Genomic DNA, 26584 nt, shown 5'->3' with positions numbered 1-26584 from the left:
TTGAATTCAGATAAGCAATCTGCATTGCAATTTCACGAGTTGTTGTAATGTTTATTTGCACAGTTGCTGTCTCTCTGAAATGACTACTGCATTGTAATGATTCTCCATGTCTCTCTGCATAAATTGGTGGTTTGTCTTTGTGGCTCTTGGTAGATGTTGGTGTTGATAAAAAAGAATTATGAGATTTCGTGCAGACTTTGACTGGGTGGTGTCGCTGGGTTGGGAAGTCACGTGATGTGCTGGTGTTCTTGGAATGATTGGTTCTGCTTAGGTCACTAATCTGTTTCCTGTGATGTTTCGGTGTCAGGCCTAGGCTTCAGTGCACAACCTGATTATGTCACATTCGTTTGGCTTTCTCTTCTCATGGATATTGACGAACCAAGAACTCCGAAGCCTGCAGGTACCAATCTGATGCCCAATTTGCAAGTCACTGCATTCATTAGAGCAAGTCGACGCGACCCCCCTAATTTTCTGATCAAATTGTTCTGTGTGTTTTTGGCTTTGTGCAAATGCTTAAATGCAACAGCAGGCAATTAGTTCATTTTTGCTTGATCTTGCTATGGCATCTAAATATGCCCTTGGTCCCTGCTATGTTCAATCCATCCATGCACTTGCAAATGCTTCAGAAACTGTGGTCAGGTCTTTTTCGTGATTGCTTTATCTATCAACTAATACCTCATTGTGTTTCGTGAATTCAAATTTGCCAATGCCCATGTCCATTTCACAAATTGTTTCAATTAGTTACATAGGAAAGTATTTGCCTTGAACAGTCTAACTCAGTGCTTCCACAAATGATTCAAAGAAGCAGTAATTAGGGAATGTTCTGGTTCATCTTTAATTTTCTTGGTGCTACATTGCATGATTCGTCCAATAGCTCTGTATCAAGTGAGCTCTTGTTTTTTATTAGCTATACTATCTGATCAAATGCTAGTTGCGTTTGCAAATTCATCAAAGAAGCAAGCACAAGTGACTAGTGTACTTGTGTTATGATTGCTTCATCGTACCGTTCTGTTTGTTACTTACTGCCGCTTTACATTGATTCAGATATGAGATCCAGAGGGGCCCATAAACATTGGTGTAAAGTCTGCACTAAGAACTTCCCTTCAGGGAGGGCTCTTGGAGGCCACATGTCGTGCCACCGGTTTGCAGGCATGCAGCCAAGGAGCACACCCAGCCCTCCTGTCATTGTTGTCGATCTTCCTGTGTCACTGCTGGATTCCAGTGATGAGAAGCCTTCACTGACATCTTTAGAAACTAAATGCCTGCACTGCTCAAAGGAGTTCTCTACCTGCCAATCTCTGAGGGGAAACATGCAGATGCACAGTGCGAAGAAGGTGATGACCAAGCCCGACGAAGAACCAGCTGGGCTGATGGGAGCTTCGGCCAATGCTAATGGTTATCATGGGCACAAGGTGATGCTATTTTCTCCAGTGAAGCGTAAGCGATCAAAGAGGGGCATGCCAGCGCTTGACTCGGAGGAAATGTGTGCTGCAGCTACTCTCCTGATGCTTGCAGAGTATTCTGACAAGAGTTCTGCTTATGACAATTGCTGTAGGGGAGACAACAATGACAACATTTCAACGCCCAATTTGTTGAAGGAGGTGAATCTGAATGCTTTTGATCAGCTGTCTCAATCGGATGAGTTCCTGAATAACACGAGGCCCAAGTCTGACAAGAATTCAGCTTTTGAGGGTTTCTATGATTTCTCTGAGAAGGAAAACAATTTGAATTTAGCTGCTGATGTTCCCAAGAAGATGGTGCTGTTGAATGTATTTGATGATGGGCTGGTGGATGGAGATGCTGAATTGATGAAGCCAGGGGCTGACATTTCAGTTGACGAGGTGAAGTATGGTAGCCTTTCAGCTGCAGTGAACATCAAGAGGTACCAGTGCAAGGTCTGCAGAAAGTTATTAAGGTCAGAGTACGCATTGGGTTGCCACATGAGGTTACACTGTGAGAAGGAAAACAGTTTGAATTTGGTTCCCAAGAAGCCTGCGCAGCTGACTGTGTTTGATCATGGGTTGGATGTAGATGCTGAATTCATGAAGCCAGGGGTCAACAATTCCATTGAAGACTTGAAGTCTGGTGACCTTTCAGCTGCCATGAACATCAAGAGTTACCAATGCAAGGTCTGTGGAAAGTTATTAAGGTCAGGGCGAGCATTGGGAGGCCACATGACGTTACACTTACACCGTGGGCAGAATACTTTGAATTTGGTTGCTGATGTTCCCAAGACGGAGGTGCTTCTGAATGTGTTTGATCATGGGCTGGATGCAGATGCTGAGTTCATGAAGCCAGGGGCTGATATTTCAGTTGAGGAGTTGCAGTCCGGTGTTCTTTCAGCTGCAGTTAACATCAAGAGACACCAGTGCAAGGTCTGTGGGAAGTTATTAAGGTCAGGGCGCGCTTTGGGAGGACACATGAGGTTACACTATGTCCAGAAGTGCAATCTTGACCAAGGGGTTGCTGATTGTCCTAATTCTGCTATGATGGAAGAGCAAATGCAGAAGCTTGGATTGGACTCACCCATCCTTTATCGGCGTAGACCACGTTCACTTGGGAGCGAAATCTGATTCTGAGCCGTAGTTTGTGGCGAGCAGCCTTCAGCAGGCTGTGGCCAAAGCTGGGTTCAACATGTTGTCCGAAACTCATACCAATTAAGTTGTCCATAGACTCATTAGTAGTCTGGAAATGAAAGAACTCCGTTTCATCTGCTGGATTCTGTAGATAGTTAAGAGATTTTGAGACAGACACTTTCTTGATCAACAAAATTTGCCAGATAGGGAAGGGCAGGGATCTTAAGTCACTGCTCGGTTGTGAAACAGTGTAGAAGTATGTGTGGTCGCATACTAGCATGCAGTGTAAATGTGTAATGCAATGCATGGGCTTGTGAATGGACTGAAGCTCCCAGACAGTTTTGCTTGGCTGTACACTGATGTTCTTCTGTACATACCTATACATGCATATTCTTGAAATAATAGTTCAATAAAGAGATGCGGATCAGAATTTGTGCAGTCCTCATGTTTTTTATTCAGTTGCCTTTTGGATGTAGTGTCAAGCCAACTTTCAGTGCTTGTGAGTGTTTATGCTTGTGTATGGCTCTGCCGTTTTGGCTGATTCACACTCTGCTTCCCGTTCCTGATGCTGTTCATGTCGCCCGGCTTGTGAACTGTGAAATTTGAATCTGATGATTCTGATTAATGGGGTTGTGAACTGTGAAATTTGAATCTGATGATTCTGATTAATGGAGTGCGGCGGCCAACCTTCAGTGGGTGTTTTCTGAGCCGTGCTGTGCTGGTTGCTGTTGTGGTCGCTGCATTGAAGGGACCCGCCGCGTCGTAATTGACAGACTGCAGCGAGCCGTATATAACTGAAAATCTGAAATGACTTTCTGATGGTTGAATCCCAGTCACATCTTTCTGCACTCTGTCCAGATGGTCGTCAAGTGACTGAGCATCAATCACATGGATATTGAGCGCCATCAGCCCGTCACTGTTAGCATAGAACTACTTGGCGCTGTTTTAATAACTGAAACCTCATCTCTTTCTTCCACCAGGAAGAGAATCACCATGGCCAGCTCCTCCACTAGCTCGTGGAGTGGAAGAGGGAAAGGAGGAAGGGGATTCTTATAGGCTCTCGGGATCAGAAGAATCGGCAAAGGCGAGCAAGAGCCAACCTGAGATCACGATGAAATGGAGACGTGAAGACGAGTATGGCAAGCTGCGAGCTGTCAGCTGTGGTGAGATTCAGTCAAGAAAGGAGCCCTGTCGGCTGTAGCAAACAGAGGCGAGCGCCGAGTTGTAGGAGCAGCGAGGCGACCAGGCGGGACAAACCACCTCCACCGCACCGCCAGCGAGCTCGAGCAACTCGATCCTCTCTTCCGGCTCCAACACGCTCGCCTCCGTCGCCGCCCATCAGTCCTGGCGCGCGGAATTCCAATCGTCGAGCGCGGACTGCATGCCGGCGGATGCAAGCGCAGGAGGGCAGCCCGACAAGGGCAAGAGGCGGGAAGCGGCGGCGGGACGACTACGCGAGAGAAGCACGAGCTCTCCTCGAGCCCCGGTGGCCAGAGCAGCCGGCAACGAGCGGCGCGAGGTGGCGGCGAGCTAGCTCCGCCCTCCACTCCCCCGTAACAGCCTGCTGTGTCCGTTTGGATGGTTGGACAGGAAAAGGCGGCGAATTGACGGCGGGCTGTCGCCGCGGCCGTGGACGACGGGTGGAAATCGGAATCGAGCGACTCGGCTTTCGGGAGCACCGTAGGCGGCGGGATGTACTGGGCCGCGGATGCTCCTTTGCTTACCCCTCCGCGTTGCGTTCTTGCGGAGCTGGCTCCTCGACGACGGCAGCAGCGGTGGCGGCGGCCGTCGGTGAAGGGCGGCGGCGGGCGGGCGTAAGAGCGAGGACGCGATGCAATCCAGGGGCATTTTGTAAATAGTAGGGGGTAATTTGTAAATATTTAGATCACGATTACTAATCACGATCCAATTGAGGGAGTATTTTGTAAATATTAGTGCGGATGCTCCTTTGCTTACCCCTCCGCGTTGCGTTCTTGCGGAGCTGGCTCCTCGACGAAGGCAGCAGCGGTTTCGGCGGCCGTCGGTGAAGGGCGGCGGCGGGCGGGCGTAAGAGTGAGGACGCGATGCAATCTTGGGGCATTTTGTAAATAGTAGGGGTAATTTGTAAATATTTCGATCATGGTTACTGATCACGATCCAATTGAGGGAGTATTTTGTAAATATATATAAATATTCGGATCGCAACCACTGATCGCGATCCAAATGAGGGAAGTAAATGTAAATATTTAAGGTGTAAATTGCAAAAGTTCCAATCGTGAACGCCGCGACGGACGCACGGCGCCCGGCGAGGCTGCGCTATCCCCTCCACCGCCGCCGAGCATCCGGCGCGGCCCTCCGCCCTCTCTGCTGCGGTATTCCCGCCGCTCGCAGCCGTAGCTTCAAGCTACGGCAGGCAATGACGGCTCCAACCACAGCAACCGCCAAGTCCCTCGCCCGCTGCAGATGCGTCTGCCGCTCCTGGAGCGCCGGGATCGCCGGCGCCGTCTTCGTCCGCCGCCACCTCGAGCTGTCCTTATGCGCGAGGTCCCCGTCGTTGCTCACCGTCGCCCGCGCGAGGCCGACCCTCTCGACGACTACGCCACGTCCACGGAGCCAGGTCGCCTTCCACCGCCTCCTGCTGGCTGCTGCTACTGCCGCCGCCGCGCACCGCCGGGGCGGAGACGGAGCTCGTCTTCGACACGGCGTGGCCCGGGGGCATCACGCGCCTCGTCTCGCCTACGCACTGCGATGGCTTCGTCGCGATCGCCACGGCCACGGACCGGGTGTTCGTCTGCAACACGGTCACCAGGGAGCTCGCCGCGCTGTCGCTCGGCAGCCGCAACGCCGAGCTGGATCATGGAGATCCGCTGCTCCCGCCGGTGGCCCTCGGTTTCGACCGGTGGCGCAACCGCTACACCATTGGCAGGCACCATTTCTGGCTGGCGGAGGACGGGCCTGAGCTGCAGTGGTCGTTGCACTTCTGCATCGATCTCCTCGTCCGCAGGAAGCCGTGGACTTTTGCATCACGAGCTGCAGTACGAGAGACCGGACGGAAGCAAGTACATGGCCCAATCGCAGGACTTTCTACACAACGTCTTGCCTTACTTCGAGAGTTTGGTGTCCCTTGCAGCATGCAACTACTGATGAAGAGCACACCAAGCTGATCGATCGAGCGGCAATGATCGGGTTGGAAGACAGTGCACAGTCTCGCAGAAGTTGCTCCCATGATTAGAGCAACAATGTTCTTGGTTTGCCGTTCTTGCTGTTCATGCCGCCGGGTGTGAATTGTGAACTTTGAACCTGACGATTCTGACCCAAGGTGTGCGATGAGCAACCTTTAGCGGGTAAAGCTGCTTCAGGGTGTTTTCTGACAGTCTGAGACTGATATGTACTGTTGATTCAGTCTATATATTGGTTATGTGTAGTGGTTCAGCACTTCAGCTAGAAACTCAAAAAAGATAATAGAAAAAAAAATATGAATCTGTTGTCTGTAGATGGCGGCAACATGAGTAACGTGTAATTCTTCTTTTTCAATTCATCACAGGTCAAGGGCTTAGGAATTTTGTGTAGAGATATGTAAATGTTAATGTTGGAAAAGATGAGAACTGAAGCTGCAATCTACAGGGACACACAATGTTTGGTCAGCGAGTGGCCATGTGTCCATGATTGGCAACATGGATCAATATGAGGTGCTCTACAACCATGAGATCGAGTTCAACAACATGATCGCCAAAGCGACGATGAGCACAGAAAGGATTATATAGGTTGGAGCTAGAGACTATAAAATTGGAGGGAAAATAAGGTAGCATAGCAATGGCTACCATGTTTATCTTACTGTATTCTTCATCTTAGAATAAAAGCTTATGCTTAGCCTTGTTAGCATAAGCAAGGCCTTCAAGAGCTCACTAATTTGGCCAATTTTTAAAAGTAATGAAAATGATGATGTAAGTAAGTCTCAGCCCTGAGGATAGGTGAAGACATTTCATTCAATGTCTGCAAGATCCTATCAAGAGGGTGGCAGGAGTTTGCAATAAGGTCAAATTGAAAAAATTTCAAGTCAGTGATTTAGTGTGGAAGGAGGTTCTATCAACTGGTTCAGGAGGTAACAAGTTCAAAAGTGGTTTCTAAGTTTGGAAGGTCTATATACAATATCACGGTGTGCTTCCGCAAGCTCTAAATGGAAGGTATATGAATTAATTATAGTTTAGTGTGATAAGAAACTTGAGCAAATGAGGCCGATATGTAGCTACCACCCTTAAACTTTATAATATGCTTGACATCTTACTGTTGTTCTTAGAAATATCTATATCAGCATGAGAGATGTTGTGTTGTTATCATCCTTAGCACTAGAATATGAACAAATAATAATAAATTATTATTATCATCATCATCACCATCATCATCACCACCACCACCACCACCACCATTATTTTGCTTGCAACCTTGGCAAAATTGTTATGCTATTCAACAGAAGCAACAAAATGTGGATCTTACAAACGGCTTACAAAAAATAAAGGATATGTGTTTTGGAAATATTCCAAATATCGCCATATGGTACAATAAGATTACTAGTAAAAAAATATGGGTAACTAGAAAATTCAATTCTAGGTGTTTTCTATATTGAAGGAATACTCACATTTGTCCAATCGTAGCTTGGTTTATGTCCTCGAGGGCCTGAAGCCGGAAATTGAAATTAATTAAGTATTTAAGTTAATTTTTACTTAAATATAAAAATTATTGAAACAACCAGGGATATCTCTACACATTTGTATGTTTGGGAGATACTTTTGGTTATATTAGATACTAAGCATAGAGTAATAGAAGACACCAGAAACATATTTTTCATATATATACTTGCATAGTTGTGTATCATATCATCATAGAGGAAAGATGACATCATAATGTATGAAGCAACCTTATAATTGATATTTCAGAGAACTTGACCACAAAATTGTATTAAAATTATCATTACTCCTTTGTATCTTAACACACTCTCTTCACAGCTACATGTCACATTAAACTATTAAAGATAAGCTAGATGGTTATGGTATTCAATAAAAATTACAGTTCTAATAAATGAGTCATAGCCTTTAGTCACCTTCTAAGTACTAACTATGATATGAGCTAGTAGAATCTTTTGTCAAAATAAATATTTTTTATTTGTACTACAATTGATATATGATAGAAAGGAACTGACTCATAAAAACTTCTTGAAACACCATGGAAAACAAATCTGAAATTTATATGAAAAAGTAATGTAATATTAGGAGATTGATCTGAAAAAGTTACCTAATCATGGTACAACCCATGAGGGCAAAATGGCATACAGAATTCAAAGAAACTAACGCATAAAACTATTTAATATAGTCTAATAAGATAAATTGCTACATTTTAATAGTTTATGGGTGTTATCTAAAGGGTCTCATTCATGTTTGTTTAACAAATCTATGATCTTCAACAATTTAACTCTGATAGAATTACTTTACTATAAGTGAACAAAATTAGTGACTTGTAGGACATTGATAAGAATGAGTTTACATCCATCATAAGATTATTGCCTTCGAGATATCCTATAGTGACCAATCATGTAACGTGATGCTTCTCTGTAGAAGGTTAGGAAAAGATATTTATAACACACCACCATATTATTGCAGAAGTGAACCAGAAAAATGCAATGCTCTTCATGCAGTTGTCTTAGTTGGAGTTGGTGGTAATGGCTTCTCAACTCCTATGGAGTCCACTTCGGTGACCATAAGATAATATGTGTTGTGGCCAATAAAATTCTTTCCAGTCAATTAGCTAGTATATCTCACCTTTGAATTTATTAAGCTAGTAGGTCGACAAATCTTTTTGCTGATTGTCCGCCTTTGAACTTGTTGAGAGAGTAGACCTTAAGAAAATTGATATATCGATAGATTAATTAATTGATTTATATGTCAATCTATGAATGCTGTGTGAAAAAATATCAGGTGCTATAAATTTTATATCTATGCCTTAGTTAACTCAATTTTGACAGTCATGATCCTCGTTTGATCATTAAGTTTTTGAATGACCCTATTTGCTCTATTTAGTGGCATTTTATGAGGTGCTCTAGCGGTTCTGTGAGTGGGGCTATGTGCAGTTGCATTAGCACTTGTGTTGTGCATGTGCCAACTCTAGTCAGTTAGATAGAGATCGACAAGTTTTGGTAGTAGGTTGCTGCACATTGCAGTGGCTTGACTAGCTGAGCTTCAATTTGGCTCTGCAAGTGCTAGGTCACGCAGTTTTTGCTTTTTTGAATATAATAGTGTTATTCAGTCTTTACAATAGGCTATTCTTCATATATCAAATTGCATGGAAAGTGAGAGAGATAACTAGTGAGCTTGAGTGTCGTTCATGGGAGCTCACAATGGTTTGGAATTTGGATAGAGGAGGCCTACACCCATATGTATGACTTCTAGACCCAAAATAACTAAGTTTTCTAGAGAATCTTTACATAATATAGTAAAAGCTGGTGTTCAAAATGAACGGAAGCCGGTGGAACCAATTTTTCTAGCTTCATTGACTTCTAGGAACCTAGGATCTGCCAAATGGGGCCTTAGTTGTTTGGTTGGAGGTGGGGTGTTTTTCTCTGGTGAGTGAAACCGGTGGCATGGCAAACAACACGAAGATCCTATCCATGCATGAATCTACGCTAGTAATTGATTTTGATGATGCACAAAAAGAAAATGAAGCCACATACTCCCTCCGTCCACGTATGATCTGCGCATAAGGGTCTGGCACAAAGACCAAGGAGCTCATAATCTCCTTCATCGGCCGCGCAAACCATTAATTAAGTAGTATTGCTTCGTTTCCCTGGCGAAATGCATCTGCTACGAGGGAAGATGAACGGACCCAAAAAAAATAGACGCAGTGGGGGTGGATGAGGGAAACGAGAGAGGAGTAACGAGCTTCATGCGCTACGAAGCGACGCAGTTATGCGGCGCTGCCTCACCTTGCCTGCTTAGGCACAGATCAATTCTAGATTTTTTTTTTGTTAGGCACACATCAAACCTGGATGGAGGGAGTACCAAATAAAATAGAGGCAAACTCTCTATGCATCATAAATTTGGCACCAAGGCGTGGTCGCCTGCATGCGCTGGAGAAGAAGACCATGTGTAGGAGACCATATGGCAGCTGAGGAAGAAAGGCCGGCGGGTTTGGATGTCATAGGTCCGAATGGTGCTTCCTCGAAGTCCCAAACGTCAGGCGGGAGGGTGATGATGAATAGGAGCTTGGCACGGTTGGATTTGTGGCTGTTGCATCTTGGCGCACTTTGACGATTTATTCATAAAACTAACATGAATAAATCTAACATGTCTACGAGCTCTAATGGTGATTTTAAGTAAATAGATTCACTTGAATGTCATAAAGCGAAGGAAACAAACTATAGTACAAAGTAGCACTTAAGGGAATGTTTAATTTTCGATGGCACGCAAAGGATCAGAATAAATTTTGATGGTACATAGGTAGTTTTCTCTAAGGATTAGGACTTAGGAGATGCTTTGATTGTATCTTGTCATGGTCATATCCTTACTTTTTTTTTTTTTGAGTTGCCTGTGCATACATACTTGCCATCTCTTGTATTATTGTTCTTTTCCTACATATTAGCATAATCAGGAAACCTAGTACGCCCAACGTGCTCCAACGTCGCACGGTCACTAACGTGAGTGGTTAAGGTTCTCTTTCCCATCTCCCCAGGTGCGTGCCTACTGCCTACTGCGCAGGAGGCTGCCATTCAGATAATGACTATCCTATTTGCCCCCAAACTACTGCTACGCCCAAGATCTATCTCGAGATATCGCACGCGCTACTAGATTTCCATGGAAAAATCAGCTCTCGTGCTCCATAGTCCACACAACAACGATTCAGCACACAAATTTGATTGCAGCAACAGTCCAATTCAGAATAAGTGACCAGAGCATCACCGTATCCAAACAGAGAAAAACTCAACGGGAGAAGTTGCAGGAAACGTACATGGTCGCAGCGGTCGCAGGTGAAGGGGAGGAAGTCGATCTGGTTGCAGTCGCCGACGCTGCAGTGCTTCCCCAGGTTGGGGAACTCCGGCGTGCCCATACCTCCGGCGGGACCGCGCGCGCCCTCCGGTAGAGCCGAGCCGGTAACCGCCTCCGCCGCCTCCGCGCCGCGTTCGGCGGCCGCGGGCGAGACGAAGGGAGGAGGAAAGGGGGGCGGGCGGCTCGGTCGTCAAGCGGACGGGGCACGAAATCGAATAAAACCCGTAACGTTTTGACGGGGAGTTTTTGCGGCAAGGTCCTCTGATTTGTCGGGAGCTCGGTTCGAGGTCCTGGAATATGTGTGGGCCCCGGATTAGTTAGTTGTTAACAAACCCCTTTTTCTCGGGCGGGTGAGGGTCGGTGAGACGGCTGCGAGCAGGTATCGCCGTATCGCCGAAACTTTTCTTCTCTTTTCTTTTTTGTGCGAAACTTTAGTCATGGACGCTACTGTAGATGGTAAGATTAGCACCAGTACTGGTAGACATAGAGACATTCGAGTCCGGGTATCTTGGTGGAGCTGTGGTGTTCTACTGCAACTTTGGATGCAATTATCGACACCAATTAGCTGGAGTTCCGATGAGTTTGGCTTCAACTCGAAGAATCCAAGAGATTAGGATCACTACATCGTGCACGAGACGCGCATTACGGTAACGATTCGTTGAGCTTTGGACGAAAATCGTGGGCGGGTACGTGCTCGGAACTCGGCTCCCACCAAACCCTCTCGACGCGTTACGCGCAAGCGCGAGATGCGATGAGGACGACGACGCCGCCGGACACGAACCCGCCCACTAAGTCGCGGATCCCGCAGTCCACGGCGACCGCGGCCGAGCCTCGGCCCCCGCGGGGCCACAACATCGCGCGCGGCGTACGTCGCGCCCCGGCGTGGTTGACGCGGCCGCGGCCTCGTTTTCGCTTCGTTGGTTGGCTCGCAGAGTGGTGCTGTCGCTCTCGCGGTTTTGCTCATCCGGATTCCGTGGACGCGCCGTGCCGCCCGCACGGTGGGCGTGGGAATGGGTGAGGTCGGGAGGGTGTCCGGGGAACGCAACGAAAATTCTCTATTTTTACGGGGGCGCGAGGGTGACAGTAACGACGACTGCGTGTGGATTGGAGCTCGCGCTCCCAAATTCTTATACAGCGCGCGTGCGCTACAACCTTGTAGCGGCGAACGACGGAGAAGGAGACGGCGAGGCAGGGGGGAGGGGGAGGCGGGTTGTGGGCGGTGGAGGTGGGAACGGCGAGGGCGCCATCAGCCGGCCGGGGTAGCGGTTGAATCGGCGGGGGCGGGGCGGCTGGGCGCGAGGAAGACGAACAGGATAACGTCTCTTCGGTCGTCGCGATGCCCTAGCGGCGAACGCGCGCCAGCTAATGGGCCCGCTCACGCTCGTCAGGTCCGAGATGGACGCCTTCGCATTTTCTCCATTTAGTCTCTTTGCTGACTAGTGAGAGTCACTGTAATTAAGAAAAAAATGAATGTACATCAGAGCATTCTACTCCGCAGTTCACTCTGGCGACATTGGTAAAGGTCAGGAAAGAAGATTCTGTGAAAGCCCAACTCTGAATCGCAAGAATTTCATCCCCATTCCTTCCCGACCGTCATCAGGCCCACGGCGCTCGCAGGCTCGGCCGCTGCGCTCCCAAGAAAAAGCCCAGAAACATTTCGTCAAAAAAAAGCCCAGAAATGCGCCTCCACAGAAATCACCAGCGACCACTCCGTCCCGCCCCTCTCTTCTGCTGGCCACTTCACACCTGGAGATGCCAGCCGACGAAAATATCTCCCGCTATTCTTCTCCACGAACGATGACAGTCGCCCAGGCCGCAGGGGTCGCCGCGTCGGTGGTGGCTGCGGCGTCCGCGCACGCCGCCGCCTGCCTTTCCACCGCGTGCCGTCGGGGCACCTCGCGCTGGGCATTGCCGTCCCGGGCTCCGGTCGGGACGACGGGCGGGTTCAGGTGGCTACGGCGCCGCTCGTCGGTGTGAGTGCCTCGCCGCCTCTTGCGCAGTTGCGCTCCAAACCATGGAGCGCGAGCTTCTCTGCGTTCGATCTGGCTCGGCGAGGTGAGGAACAGGGGCCTGCACCTGCGAGGTTCAGAAAAAGGGACAGCGAAGAAAGACTGAAACAGAACAAATGAACGTCATGGTTCTGTAATTCTGTTCCCCTGTTATGGATTGAGCCTGGGACTGAAACTTGGTGCGGTGATTGTTCGTTGAAACCCGGCCTCCATGATTTTTTTTCAGGTTTTTTGGCTCTCGGTTTGGCTGCGAATGAACTGAAATACAGGGACACAAGGGGTGGGCGGTATTTGAATACCGGCCACCCCGCCTCCAGATTTTCTCGATTTAATTTCTCCCTGCACAGATCGAGGATGAGACCGAATTTTGGTGTGTCGTTTCTCCATCTCCTCCTCAGTCTCTGCTATTTTTTTCAGAATTTTTCGTCGCAATTTCGATTGGAAAATGGAGGGAGATATGAGACCGGGAGTGGACGGTACCCCGTCCCCAGCCACCGAACCCTCTCGACGCAAGCGCGAGATGCGATGATGACGCCGCCGCGGGACACGAACCCACCACCACCACCTGGTCACGGGTTCGTTGAGTGTGCGGCGACCGCGACCGAGCCCCCGCGAGGCCACAGCATCGCGCGCATTCGGAACAGGAGGAGACGACGACCGGCGAGCTAGTCCGTGTCCACCCGGCAGGCAGGTCCACGGCTTCTACGTGACGCAGGCCTCGGCGTATACGGCGCGGCCGGCGGCGTGGTTGATGCGGCCGCGAGTCCGCGACCTCCTTTTCGTTCCGTGTTGGTGATTTTGATCATCCGGGTTCCCTGGACGCACCCGTGCCGGCCGCACGATCGGCGTGGGAATTTGGGGGAGGGCGTTCGGGAACGCAACGAAAATTCTCCGGCTTTTCGGGGACGCGAGGGTGACCGTGACGACGACTGCGTGTGGGTTGGGCTCGCGCTAGTCGACTCCTCGTGCCGAGATGGACGCCTTCGGTGCTGATGACGGTGCAACCCGATTTCGAGCATGTTTGATTCCATAGGTGTAAAGTTTAGATCTCCACTTCCAATCATGTTTTGGTGTGGAGATCTAAACTTTAAGTACTATTAGACCATTTGCCCCTTTAAAGTGGACTAAAAAGGTTGAAAAGTGGTCCAGGGTGATCAAAAGATACATATACCTTCCCATGCAAGGTATTGAAGGGTATTAATTAGGGTAAAGAGGACTTTTTAATACCTCTAGACTAAACTTTAGCCCTTACATCCAAACAGCAAAAGGAGCTAAATTTAACCCTCCATTTTGAAGCGCTACTCTTTAGTCTTTGGACTAAAATTTAGCTTAAAGTATCCAAACAGACACTCCCTCCTGCCTCCGCGTATTCTCAATTTACTCCGATCTCTTTAGTGACTAGTGAGAGTCACTGTAATTAAGAAAAAAAATGAACCATCAAGGTTATACTCCGCACTTCAGAGCATTCTACTCCGCACTTCACGCTGGCGACATCGGTAGAAGTCAAGAAAGAAGATTCTCTGAAGGGAACGAGAAAACACCAAAAGGACAAAAGCCCAAACTCTGAATCACAAGAATCTCATCCCGGTTCCTTCCTGACCACTCAGCACGCAGCGCGGGTCACACAACTCATAAACATCAGGCCCACGGCGCTCGCAAGAAAGAGCCCAAGAAATGCGCTGCTCTGCTTCCCCGCGGCGAGGAAAAGCTCCTCCACAGAAATCGCAGCGACCACTCTGTCAGTCTGTCCCGCCCCTCTGCTGGCTACTTCACACCTGCGACGCCAGCCGACGAAAATATCTGGCCGCTATCCTCCTCCACGAACGATGACAGTCGCCCAGGCCGCAGCGGTCGCCGCGCCAATGGTGGCTGCGGCGTCCGCGCACGCCGCCGCCTGCCTTTCCACCGCGTGCCGCCGGGGCACCTCGCGCTGGGCATTGCCGTCCCGGGCGCCGGGCGGGACGACGGGCGGGTTCAGGTGGCTACGGCGGCGCGCGCAGACAAGGGCACGGGCGTGGCGCGCGGCGTGGGCCACCGGCCGCGGCCGCGGCCCAGTGATCTTACGGGCCGAGTTCGGCGGGACGTACGAGGACGGATTCGAGGACGTGCACAAGGTACAGTGCGCATCACTGGCAGCTCCAACGTGCCAAGTTTTGGTTGTGTGGTGAATTGGTTAATCTGCGAGACGTTTCCTCAGTTGTCATTGTTCTGATGCGCAGAATATCATCAACTACTTCACCTACAAGGCCACGCACACGGTCCTCCACCAGCTCTACGAGATGAACCCGCCGTCCTACACTTGGCTCTACAAGTGAGCGAGCAGCCATCCTCCTCAGTCCGAATTCCTGCCTGCATTTGAACAATTGTTCGACCACCTTTCGAAATTAACGCTGCTCCTTTTGTCAGCTACGTTCTCGTCAACGATCCATTAGATGGCGATTACTTCCTTCGCCTGCTCGCAAAGGTATTATTAATTTATTATTATCCATCTCATTCGCTTCTGCTTGTTCTGACGAAACTGACAAAAAAAATACGAGTGTCTCAGCATTGTACTAGGGTTCATTTCTTTGGCTTGTTTCGTATCTGACAGGAGAGGCAGGACCTGGCCGAGAGGGTGATGATCACACGCCTTCACCTGTACGGCAAATGGATCAAGGTAGTAATTCAGAGATCAGTTCATCACCTGAATCAGAAAGATATAAAACTTCAAGGCACAGATCAAACTTACCTCACTGTGTGAAACAAACCTGCGTCTGAGCAGAAGTGCGACCACGCGATGATGTACGAGCGGATCTCCAAAGAGAACCTGGATATCATGCGCCAGAGGCTGCTGGAGACGGTGGTCTGGCCGGCCGATGACACAAGCACTGGCGAGCCCAAGGATTAACGGCGAGATTGGAGCTCGCGCCGAGCAACGAGTATGACTGCTTCACTCAACAGTGTGTTGCGTTCATTCCCTTCAGGGGTTTGATTTGACCTGCGCATTTCTGTATACGACAGCCCTGCATGGATAGAACAGAACACCTGATGTATATTCTCTTCTAGGGGTTTATGGTTTAGTGGAATGGACACTTTTTTTCCTCACAATACAACTCAGCAAAGCATCGTAACAATGGGTGTTTCTTTTTGTTTGAAAACCTGGATGTTTTGCCTTGTGGCTAGATTTTGAAATGAAGGTACAAGTTCCCCAGCCAGTCATTTTTTAAAAAACTTCTTGATTTTCAAGGATTTTTTTGGGGCGCGACGCATATTGACACAGATTGATAAACAAGCATTATTTTACTGCAACTGCAAAAATCAAGTATTTGAATCCTAGTTCTGAATTCTGAACACATCAGATAGTAAGAAGTCGTCCTACTGCTAAATGTGATCTTATTTGGCGACAGATGTCTCTAAACATTGAAGTTTACACAATATTAAGAAACATTGACCTGATGTTTAGGACCAGGTAAACTATCTACAGATGAATGAAATGATTTGTCATTGAACTATATGAAAAGAAAATACACCCAGATCCAGTGTGGTGAGCACAGATGCCAGAGGGAAAGGAACCTCTGAGCTCCAGGCCTCCAGGGATATCACAGAACATACCTGCTCCATTTGCTGAAAGAAGCAAAGATCTTGCTTTGGCCGGCAATCAACAAACCCTGTGTGGACGGACTATCCTTGACCTCGTTTCATGTTACTATCTGTGTTTTATCTGTGATCTAGGATGGCAATGGCGATAGAAACCAAGCATCCTCTCTCCTGTTGAAAATTTCAATTCATACTTCAACATCATACCATTATTATACACCCTCCTCCCTCTGGTACCACCAATATAAACTCCAAATTTGAGCTGCTTCTCCTGTGGCTTACATCTGTCTTTTCAAGGCCTATGCCCTATTGACAGGCCGGCCGTACTGATACACAAAAAACAACAAGCATGTCTGAACTGTGAAGTAATCGACGGCTGACCAAGTTGGGAACTCATTTACATCAGCATACATAGGAAACAACCTCAGTTCCACAGGAGTTGTGATGCTTTGCCTCTCCTCCCTTGCTCCCTTCCTGCCTCCAGCTCTCTCAACAGCCATGAGATCAAGAAGCATAGTTACTAGCTTCTTGGCACTCCACTTATTCCTATTTCAGAATATCAGCTGTGTCAGTCCTCTGTACTTTGAGCTGAATTTCACTGAATCGAACCACAATGGAGCGGCCACAATCCAGTTCCAGGAGGATGCCTTCTACAACAAGGCGATCAGGCTTACCAAGGAAGAGATGGATGGCCAAATTGCTCACAGTGTCGGCCGAGCAGTCTTCACGGATCCGGTAACCCTCTGGGATAGCACCACTGGTCAGTTAGCTGACTTCACAACCCGCTTCACATTCGTGATAAAAGCTAACGTTACCGATGGCTCGTATGGTGAGGGGCTTGCCTTTTTCCTCTCACCATACCCTTCTGTTGTCCCCAATAATTCCACCGATGGTAAGCTTGGCCTCTTCGGTAGCAGTGCTGATCAGAGTGGGACATCCAACCAGATCGTGGCCGTCGAGTTTGACAGCCACAAGAACGCATGGGATCCAGACGACAACCATGTAGGTATCGACATCAATTCCATCATATCTGCAGCCAATGTAACATGGAAAAGTAGCATCAAGGATGGTAAGATAGCAAATGCATGGGTAACTTACCAGGCCAGCTCCAAGAACCTGAGTGTCTTCTTGACGTACAAGGACAACCCACAATTCAGTGGCAACTCCACCCTATCTTATTCAGTTGATCTCAGAGAATATCTCCCAGACAAAGTGGCGATTGGCTTCTCAGCTGCCACTGGTAAATTGGTAGAGACTCATCGGATACTTTACTGGGAATTCAATTCTACTGATGTGCAGCTGAGGAGTAAGAAGATGAAAAGTGCATTAGTCATAAGCCTGGCTACTAGCATAAGTGGCATAGTCTGTTTTATGGGATTGGTTTGGTGCTTCCTGAGGTTTAGAAAGACTAGGAGGTTAAGAAAGGAGGAAGAAGAGAAGCTAGAATATGATGAGTCCATTGACGGTGAATTTGAGAAAGGGAGGGGTCCAAGAAGATTTCAGTACAATGAACTTGTGGCTGCTACAAAGAATTTTGCATTGGAGAGAAAGCTCGGAGAAGGAGGATTTGGAGCAGTTTACCAGGGTTTCTTGAAGGACCAAAACCTCAACATTGCCATTAAGCGAGTTGCCAAAGGATCAACACAGGGGAAGAAGGAGTACATCTCTGAGGTAAAGATCATCAGCAGGCTGAGGCATAGGAACCTTGTGCAACTTGTGGGCTGGTGTCATGAGCATGGAGAGTTCTTGCTTGTGTACGAGTTCATGCCGAACAGGAGCTTGGACACGCACCTCTATGACAATAGTAACATCCTAACATGGCCGTTGCGGTTCAAGATCACCATCAGCGTTGCATCTGCCCTCCTGTACCTTCACGAGGAGTGGGAGCAATGTGTTGTGCACCGCGATGTCAAGCCAAGCAATGTGATGCTTGATTCTTCATTCAACGCTAAGCTTGGGGACTTTGGGCTGGCACGTCTTGTTGATCATGACCGGGGCTCACAAACTACAGTGATAGCTGGCACAATGGGTTACTTGGCTCCAGAGTGCGTCACCACTGGCAAAGCAAGCAAAGAATCTGATGTATACAGCTTTGGCATTCTTGCATTGGAGGTTGCCTGCGGAAGGAGGCCTGTTGTACTAAAGGAAGATGATGAGAAGATCAAGCTGGTTCAATGGGTGTGGGATCTCTATGGAAGAAATGAGATACTTAATGCAGTTGATGGAAGGCTTGATGGTGCATTGGATGAGCGTGAAGCTGTGTGCTTGATGGTTGTGGGGCTCTGGTGTGCACACCCAGACTATAATTTCCGACCTTCAATCCGCCAGGTCATAAGTGTATTGAAGTTTGAGGCACCATTGCCAAGCCTTCCACCAAAGATGCCTGTGGCAATGTACTTTGCACCACCAATCCATCTTTGCAAATTTTCATACACCTCATCTGATGGAACACTGAAGGAGCTGGAGGGGTCCAACATTTATGGGAAGACAACAAGCTCGTCCAGTGACACCAATGCTTCTAGTTCACCTCCCTCTATTCATTTACCACAGATCGGTTACTAGGTCTGTCAGCTTCCTTTTTATATGCTAAATGTGTTTACTACCGGTGGTATTCAAAAGACACCTTAAGTTAGAGCCAAAATACCTTTTTTGAGTTCATCTGCATGTTGTAAACAGTATTGATTCGACTGCTTGTGTATAGACTGGCTACCTGTAGGAGGTAAGTATATTGTGTATTGAAATGCTCTTGGTAAAGACTATTTTTATATACATACATTCTCCTAGGTGAAGCTCTGATATTCATCACATAAATTCTCCTAGGTGAAGCTCTGACATTCATCTAACACCTAGACTTCCGTGCTGGTAGTTCTTATATTGTTCATCAATGAGTCAACTGCTTTTATTTCGAATATTTCATCAATTGCGCTTGTCAATGCATACTGAGATCATGTTTTCCCTTTTTCTCTTTCCCCCCCTTTTTTCTGGGTATGGGTAAGCTCTACTGTTGTCCTATATCAGGTGAAGGCCAGCTCTGGCATGCCTACTGCCTACTGATAAATGAACACGCACTATACCTGTATCTTTTCTACTTATCATTGGTTTCTAAGATATCCTTTCCAGATTTGCCCTGCATGCAAGTGTTTGACATCTTCCCTCTTTAAAAGCCATACAGCATAATTTAAGGTATAATGCATCAGTGACATTGAGTAATAAGATGCAGGGTTCGATGTAACACGCAAATGGACCTTTCATATGAGAGGACTCAAATTCATCAGAGTATCCCCTAGAGAAAATAAGATTTAGGCTAGAGTTGTAGTTTTGCTTCAAGATGCATGCACAAAGAAAAATAGTGCAAGAGAAGTCCTCCAAGAAGAACGAGATTAGCATGCCATGCGGACAAAGCGTTACAAAGTTGACAACCTTCTATGGCAATTTAACAAATGGATAAATTTGTACTACTTGAGTTAACAGAGAAGCAAACATTTGTTTATAACGATGAGGGATAGAAGTTGTGTTGAAAAGTTCATAGTTCTACTTTAAGTCAATGGTGAAGGTGAAGCAAGCATTTGTATATAAAGCACAACGACCTAGAAGCAGGTTGGAAAGTTAAAAAAAGTAGATTACATCACCCAAACAATACTGTGGACACAATTCTACTCACACAACAGAAAGAAATAACTATTAGCTGAATAAACCATTAAGATTAAAATTCAATGTTAACTAAGGTCACCAATTTTTGGACATGATGAGGCACAATGTGATTTATCTGTCCACCTGAGGTCCATCATCATTTGAAATATAACATGAAAACACACTAGCATTGCCACCAACTTCATCATGTCTCAACTGGAAAATCCAAAAGGTCCCTTGCAAAGCACATGAGCCAACTACCTCGTAGTTCAAATCATGATTTATCATACTAGATTCAGATTCTTTAAACTTCATCTAGTTCGAAACTGCAATGTGAAACTTAAATTGCACTCATCAAACCAGGCATAAAGTAAACTATAGCAGTACTAACACCTCCACCAATACAATCCCAAATCAATCTGTGAGCAAACTTAACCAAGTTCCAGCCCTGAGTTGCATAATATTACATCGTTCTTGTTCACAGGAACTATTTTTTGTTGCCAACATTGGGATCTAAATTTCGTTAAATTACAATCAACAGCAGCAGCAATACAACTTGAACACACAGGCAAGCAGGCAACCATTACCTTGAGGCAGCTCCATCACTTCTTGCCGTGCTGCTTCTTCGCGGTGAACCGGTAAACCACCGGCCCATGGCGCCAACCTTCGAGCGGCGGGTCCTCGTGCACCACCTCGATGTTGAACAGCTTCCTCGCCTTCCCGAAGAACTTCTTGTCCGTGCGCTTCCACCGCCTCATGTGCGCCATCAGGAACACCACCTCCCCCTTGACGAAGAACCGCAGCGTCTCGATCAAGGGGTCAACCAACGCCTCGTAGTACACCACGTCCGACGCCACGACGAGGTCGAACGGTGCCTCCGCCCGCGCCGCCGCCACCTCCCGCATCGCGGCGGCGTCGCCCCAGGGGAGCGGCACGACGGAGGCGGCGGCGCCGGCGGAGGCGAGGAGGGGCGCGTTGAGGCCGGCGTTGTGGCGGAGGTTGGGGAGCGCGCCGGGGAGGTCGGAGAGGACGGCGCGGGCCGGGAGCGCCGCGGCCAGCGCGAGCCCCGCGGCGCCGGTGCCGGAGCCGAGCTCGAGGACGCTGAGCGGCGGGGCCCCCGGGGCTGGCGCGCGCGGGAGGAGGTGCGGGGAGGCCGGGAGGACGCGGAGGAGCGTGGATGCGGAGGGCCAGAGCTGGAACGACAGGCCCCGCGAGGGGAGCGCGCGCACGGTGATGGGGGACGGGATGGACGGGACGTGGAAGTGATGGAGCTGCGCGTGCGACAGGGAGGAAGGTGCCGCGGCGGACGGGAGGAGGTTTGGAAGGAGGAGGAGGTCTTCGGAGTCGGAGTTCGACGAGGCGGTGGAGGGGAACGCGCCGGCGGCTTCGGCGGCGGCGGCCATCGGGCAAGCTGCGATTGTGCCGGGGGGTTTACTAGGTCAAAGCCTTGGAGCGTGGGGCCATCGGAGACCGTTGTATGTATTGCCATTTTGACGTAGACAGGATGCGGATGGTCCGGAACTCCGGATTTAGGATCTCTACTCTTTTTGGAAGGGGTTTTTGCACCTGACGTTTTCCTGTCTCGGCAAACGGGGCAACTGATTACAGATTCGTGACCAGACGTTCGCCGTCAGGCCAGTCATAGTGGTTGATTTCATTCTTTGTCAGTCTTTCCTTCGGTGTACCGTGTACACCTCACCAAGGCCATCATCGTGGCTTACCATAGCACTTGCTAGAAGTCTGTAACCATTTTATCATCTGCTAATTGAGAGCCTCTCTTATCTTCTATTACTATCATCATCTTCCTAGATATTTGATTGTATTTATCATCTCCTGAATGATGTGATTTTAACTCTTAAACCATATGATCCACCACTCTTAGTTGAAAACCATTTTAGTGCGGTTCACCCAACTAAATATAAGGATCACCATCCATCTCAAACAAATCCACATATGAACAAATGGCACTTGCAACCAAAACATACAACGACCAATGCACACTAACTCCTCTGCTGACGTTTTGTTCCTTGCACTATTACCACTCTATGTCTTTATCATGAACTCAAGGATGATGAACGATGATGATGCCATCATCAGTCATTCTGTGCAACTCTCTTTCTATAAGAATACATGATATCAGTCATTTGATCATGATCTTCCTAATTTAGGATGCTTACTAAAGGACACTGAAGAATAGGCATTGTTCGGTAGAAGAATTAGGGCCCATTTAACACTGTAGTGGGCCGAAATGCCTGCTGCTATTTCCGGCCGAAAAAATGGACTAGACCGGCGACCCTCCAGCGGTCCAGCCGGTCCCAAAAACCACCTGTTCATGGCATATTTCCGGGCCCAGCGGCATCCCGGAAAATACACTCAGCCCACGGTATCGCGTTGCGGCTCCGGGATGGGCGGTGGGCCGAAAGCACCTGGTCATGGGCGGTGAAATTGGCTAGACAGTCATTCTGTGCAAAAAGCCGCCACGTACAGTGTTGTTCCATGAACATGTATATTCTGCATGTGGAGTATCATATATATTTGTGCACTCTTCCAAAACTGAATGCAATCTACCTGACCTGATTAAGCCAGCAGATCAGTAAAACTAACTTGCTCCACCGGTCACCAGAGGCTTGTGCTAAAAGGTCGCTCCTCGCTCCGTCCTTTGTAAGAAAAAAAATGCAAGTGCGTGGCACCCCTAAAGCTCGACAGCTCCTACCTTGGACGGGACCGGACAAACAAGAGCTGGTAGCTCCGCTATCTTTCTTCACGGAAACTAGTTACTCCCCTGTGACCTGCGTCACGGGCGGAAACATCGTCCCTGTCCCTCCTCGCGACCATGCACACGCACCAACGAAGAGACGAGAGGGGCAAGGATACATTCCCTTAAAATAATAGCCTGGCGCTACCACTGCTGGACAAACGCGAACGGTGATATCATTCGCTCGGCGACGAGTCGCGAGGTTTCCTTGCTCCTGACTGAACCGATGATCGACGTAACGTTGGTTGCCATCACCCGCAGCTGTAAAACAGCTAGCTATTCGCCGCCCCCTCCCACCGAACCACGCGTTGATGCAAGCACGCACGCATCTCTCCGCTCCGGCCACGGCGATCGATTCGGTCTCACCGCTGGCCCGGACGCGACCACGTCGTACGGCGGCGAGAGCGACAGCACAGCGCTCGGCCGGCCGGCGCCCGACTAGAGACTTCTCACCCCGGGGGCGGGGCGGGCCCCGTGTCGTCCCCCGTACGTCCAGCCAGCGCGCGCCAAGCCCTGACGCGCGCCCCGCCACCCGCGGGCGATCGAAAAGGATCCGTGCGTCGAGCGGTTTGCGGCCGGTGCATGCACCGCCCCGCGCGCGGGGGAGGACGACGGAAGCTTCGTCCCGGATGGCGCCGTCCGGCCGGGACGGTCACCGGGCAGCCGCTGTCGCGGCGTCGCTAGCTCTCGCCGCCCCGGCCCGGGGGCCCTCGGGCTCGGTCGCTTTTCCTGTCAGCGCCTTCTTCGATCGCTTTATCCTTTGGATGGGTACCGGCGGCCCGTGTGCCATGCGTTTGTCCAGATGTGCGGACCGGGCGGGTCTACCACATCGCGCTGCTGCTGGCTCCTCGTCGTCGTCGTCGATCGGGAGCTCGGGTTTGGGCGCTTCTGCCCCGGCTTTTCTTTTCGTTCCTTTTCGTGCTCGCGCCTGGTCGTCGCTCTCCGCCTGTGGAGTAGAGAGATCAGAGTCGTTTGCCGACAGGCTCAGCGAGTAAGATGCGAGGAATCAGTCCAAATTAATTCCATTTAATCGAGTCATCATGCATTGATCCACTTAATGAAAGAGAACCAATCTTGGTAGTCCTTGGAATGTGTCACGAGTGATGACTAGAATTTAAACAAACTCCACAAGCACAACAAGCTGTTATATACAAGCATATCCATACATAGAGATTCACATTACATTATATAAAGAGGTTCAAGTTACATAACACAAATCTTAGAGTTTTGCAGCAAACCGTTCGACTTGGAAGAAGCGGAATCCGGCTCTAAACAGCGAACCATTTCGCGGACTGTTTGCCGATCAATCGCGGGCTATTTTGGTTGAGAAACAAAGTTTCTATGTGTTTCTGTGTATGCTGAAACCCTTAGGGGTTGGACCGTCCGCCGTACAAATTTTTGGGAGGCCGAAAAATATCCAGAATTTCTGTTGGTCGAGTCGGTGACTGGCGGACTGTCCGCCCATGATGGGTGGACCGTCCGCACTATGGCCGAGACTCGATGGCAAGTTCGCCGGCGGTGATTCCGGCCACGGTTTGGGATAAGGTTCGTTCCTAAAGGTTCCTGAAAATATGGAGAGTCTATTTTGGTAGCTAGAACACACATACATTAAGGTTTCAAAGCTAGATCATCAATGGTGATTAGGCTCTAGAGGGGTTTCATGGCTTCCAAATCTAGAACAATGGGATGGATTGGGGAGAGGATGAGCTCACCGGCGATGAGTGAAACACCGGCAAGGGCTGCAAGATGTCGGAGGAGGCTTGGTGAAGCTTGAGCTTGTCCTTCTTGCTTGAAGCTTGAGGAAGGGGAAGAAGATGGAGGGAGAAGGTTGGGGAAGCTCCTAGCTCCAAGGAAGAAGACGATGTCAAGGTGATGCAACTCGTCGGCGTTGATCTCCAGCGTCCTCCGGTGAAGCTCCCGTGAGGTGGAGGGGCTTCAATGGTGGGGAAGAAGATGAAGCTCCTCCACAGCTTGGAGTTAGAGAGAGAGAAGAGTTTGAGTGAATGGGGAGAAGATGAAGCTCCTCCGTAGCTCTAGTGGAGATGGAGCTCGGGCTGACGTGTGGAGCCCGTGTGGGTACGTGGTGTCAAAGTTTTGCGCACTTCACACGCATCGGGGTGGCACTAGCGGACCGTCCGAGGTGTTGACGTGGTGAAAAATTGACTCGGTCGCGTTGACCTCAGTCAGACCCGCTCAGTCCGCCCTAGGGGGGGCGGTCCGCCTCTATAATTTTGACAGTGCTTAGTACTATAATTTTATCCCTTTAAATACAATTTAATCATGGTTAATGCTTGATGATGCATATGATGACATGATTATCCTTATGATTATCCTTTTAAGTAGCCTAGGCTGTTACAGAAGGGGGCGAGACTCGGGTGCTCCGATCGCGTCCCAATTCTCCTCCTCCTCGGACATCTGTCGATCAGCGCGTGGTACTCCCAGTACGTATATAGCGGCAGATTCGTTCCCCATTATTACGAGCAAGAAAAACACTTAGCAGCAGCGTGCGCTGAACGTCGCGAAAGAATCGGATTCTCCGCCCTCCATGTACCCTGCGACTGAAGAGCCAGGTGCCGCAAAGCACTGGTCTGTGGGCCGTGGCATGGACTCATGGCCCATGTCCGTGCATGGATTAGACACGGTCGTTCGAGCAGCAGCAGCGTCGATGCATCATACTAGACGACGCGCTGCCATTTGACGCGAGGGCCGACGTCACGCCGCGTTCACACGTACCAGTAGTACCCATCGGCGGCTTCGATCATCGCATCCAAAAAGATATCCCGGCCACTATACCTAGCCAGCGTCGCACGTAGGGCGAACGCGTGTCCACACAAACGTACGTCAGCGTCGAGAATAGGTGCGTGCCGCAGAGCATATGCGCGACCCAGTCATCCATCCGCCAGGCGCGCCAAAGCGATGCCGTCACGTCCCTCGTCTGGGCTCCGGCCAGTCATCCACCCGTCCAAAAAGGAGGAGCCAGCAGCAGCGGTCGCCGTGGGCGGGGACTGACTGCCCCATTGCCCATGCCTAGCTAATCATCGATGGCACCATGTTGGCGTGGCATGGCTTGGCGCGCAGCAGATTCTCTGCCAGGGGCAGGTTCGAGCAGCCCTCCATGCCGATCGATGAAGGGAAACCGGATTATGCGTCCAGCGCTAGCCCTAACCAGACCACACGCACACGAGCTTAAACTCTGCTGCAGCAGAAGTGGCTCTGTGGCTGCTTTCAGTGACCAGGAAAGGCCATAGGATCAGACAAATGATAAAGGGACGCCGCAGCAGAAACAAATCTAAACAATATCCGAAGCCATGAGTGGTCGCACATCGACCATGAGCAGCAGGGCAGCGCCACCAACCGAGCGGCGGCAAGTGGCGGGCCGCCGGCAGCGGAAGAGAGAGTGATCCGCGCACCAATCCCTCTCCGGTTCTCCCTCCCACCTCTCCATATTTCCCATTGTAAGGCTGTCTCCAACGGTGCCCTCTAAACCGTTCTCTACCCTATATATAGAGAAGATTCCATTCTCTATTGCTCCAGCAGCGTTCTCTAAATGGTCCTCTAAAATAGAGAACGCTACAGGTTTCCTCTATATATAGAGATTCTCTCTCCTCTTCTCTATTTTTTCTTTACGTTTTAAACACTGAATTAAATAAAAATAAAATATGTCCATAGCATTTGAGGTATGATAAATACATACGTACAAAAATTTGGAATAAAATACGTTTCTAATATAGGGTTTAATGTATAGAGAACGAGATTTAGAGAAGAGATTCTCTCTCCTCTTCTCTATTTTTTCTTTACGTTTTAAACACTGAATTAAATAAAAATAAAATATGTCCATAGCATTTGAGGTATGATAAATACATACGTACAAAAATTTAGAATAAAATACGTTTCTAATATAGGGTTTAATGTATAGAGAACGAGATTTAGAGAACGTTGTTGGAGAGAAATGAGATATAGAGGAGAGAATCTTGTAGAGAATTCTGTAAATGAAGGATATAGAGAACGACGGTTGGAGATAGCCTA

The 26584-nt window shown here is 48.9% G+C and overlaps 5 protein-coding genes and 1 long non-coding RNA gene across 11 annotated transcripts; 4 read left to right on the top strand and 2 right to left on the bottom strand.

Annotated features, from left to right (window-relative positions):
* Window positions 1–1064: 1064 nt before the first annotated feature.
* On the top strand, window positions 1065–2905 carry LOC112883042. The gene has a single exon (XM_025948259.1). It carries the CDS (start codon window positions 1128–1130, stop codon window positions 2571–2573), a length of 1446 nt encoding a protein of 481 aa, XP_025804044.1. The 5' UTR covers window positions 1065–1127; the 3' UTR covers window positions 2574–2905.
* A 2066-nt stretch (window positions 2906–4971) lies between these two features.
* On the top strand, window positions 4972–5787 carry LOC112881281. The gene is made up of 3 exons (XM_025945958.1): window positions 4972–5084; window positions 5173–5590; window positions 5686–5787. The coding sequence occupies exons 1-3, from the start codon at window positions 4972–4974 to the stop codon at window positions 5785–5787; spliced, it is 633 nt and encodes a 210-aa protein (XP_025801743.1).
* Window positions 5788–6909: 1122 nt separating this feature from the next.
* LOC112879808 lies at window positions 6910–10801 on the bottom strand. The gene is made up of 2 exons (XR_003226177.1): window positions 10551–10801; window positions 6910–7229 (listed from the first exon to the last, which is right to left on the bottom strand). It is a non-coding gene; the product is annotated as an uncharacterized LOC112879808 (long non-coding RNA).
* A 3557-nt stretch (window positions 10802–14358) lies between these two features.
* LOC112882087 (chaperonin-like RbcX protein 2, chloroplastic) lies at window positions 14359–15724 on the top strand. The gene is made up of 5 exons (XM_025947070.1): window positions 14359–14711; window positions 14817–14908; window positions 15004–15061; window positions 15188–15253; window positions 15359–15724. The coding sequence occupies exons 1-5, from the start codon at window positions 14424–14426 to the stop codon at window positions 15482–15484; spliced, it is 630 nt and encodes a 209-aa protein (XP_025802855.1). The 5' UTR covers window positions 14359–14423; the 3' UTR covers window positions 15485–15724.
* Window positions 15725–15857: 133 nt separating this feature from the next.
* On the bottom strand, window positions 15858–21236 carry LOC112882086 (protein N-lysine methyltransferase METTL21A-like). 6 transcript variants are annotated; one of them, XR_003226598.1, is made up of 4 exons: window positions 20391–21236; window positions 16848–17203; window positions 16597–16719; window positions 15858–16499 (listed from the first exon to the last, which is right to left on the bottom strand). XR_003226598.1 is itself a non-coding variant. In XM_025947069.1 (2 exons), the coding sequence occupies exon 1, from the start codon at window positions 21204–21206 to the stop codon at window positions 20406–20408; it is 801 nt and encodes a 266-aa protein (XP_025802854.1). In that variant the 5' UTR covers window positions 21207–21236; the 3' UTR covers window positions 17275–17410; window positions 20391–20405. The 6 variants fall into 6 exon arrangements, 2 of the variants coding, with proteins under 2 accessions (XP_025802854.1, XP_025802853.1); XR_003226597.1 differs by having other exon boundaries at window positions 15858–16719; window positions 16848–16916; window positions 16989–17203; XR_003226595.1 differs by having other exon boundaries at window positions 15858–16719.
* LOC112882085 (L-type lectin-domain containing receptor kinase IX.1-like) lies at window positions 16618–20174 on the top strand. The gene has a single exon (XM_025947067.1). The coding sequence runs from the start codon at window positions 16618–16620 to the stop codon at window positions 18733–18735; it is 2118 nt and encodes a 705-aa protein (XP_025802852.1). The 3' UTR covers window positions 18736–20174.
* Window positions 21237–26584: the final 5348 nt, after the last annotated feature.

Source organism: Panicum hallii, chromosome 2 (genome assembly GCF_002211085.1).
Source record: "Panicum hallii strain FIL2 chromosome 2, PHallii_v3.1, whole genome shotgun sequence".
NCBI classification, from domain to species: Eukaryota; Viridiplantae; Streptophyta; class Magnoliopsida; order Poales; family Poaceae; genus Panicum; species Panicum hallii.
This window is presented reverse-complemented; position numbering and strand designations above follow the sequence as displayed.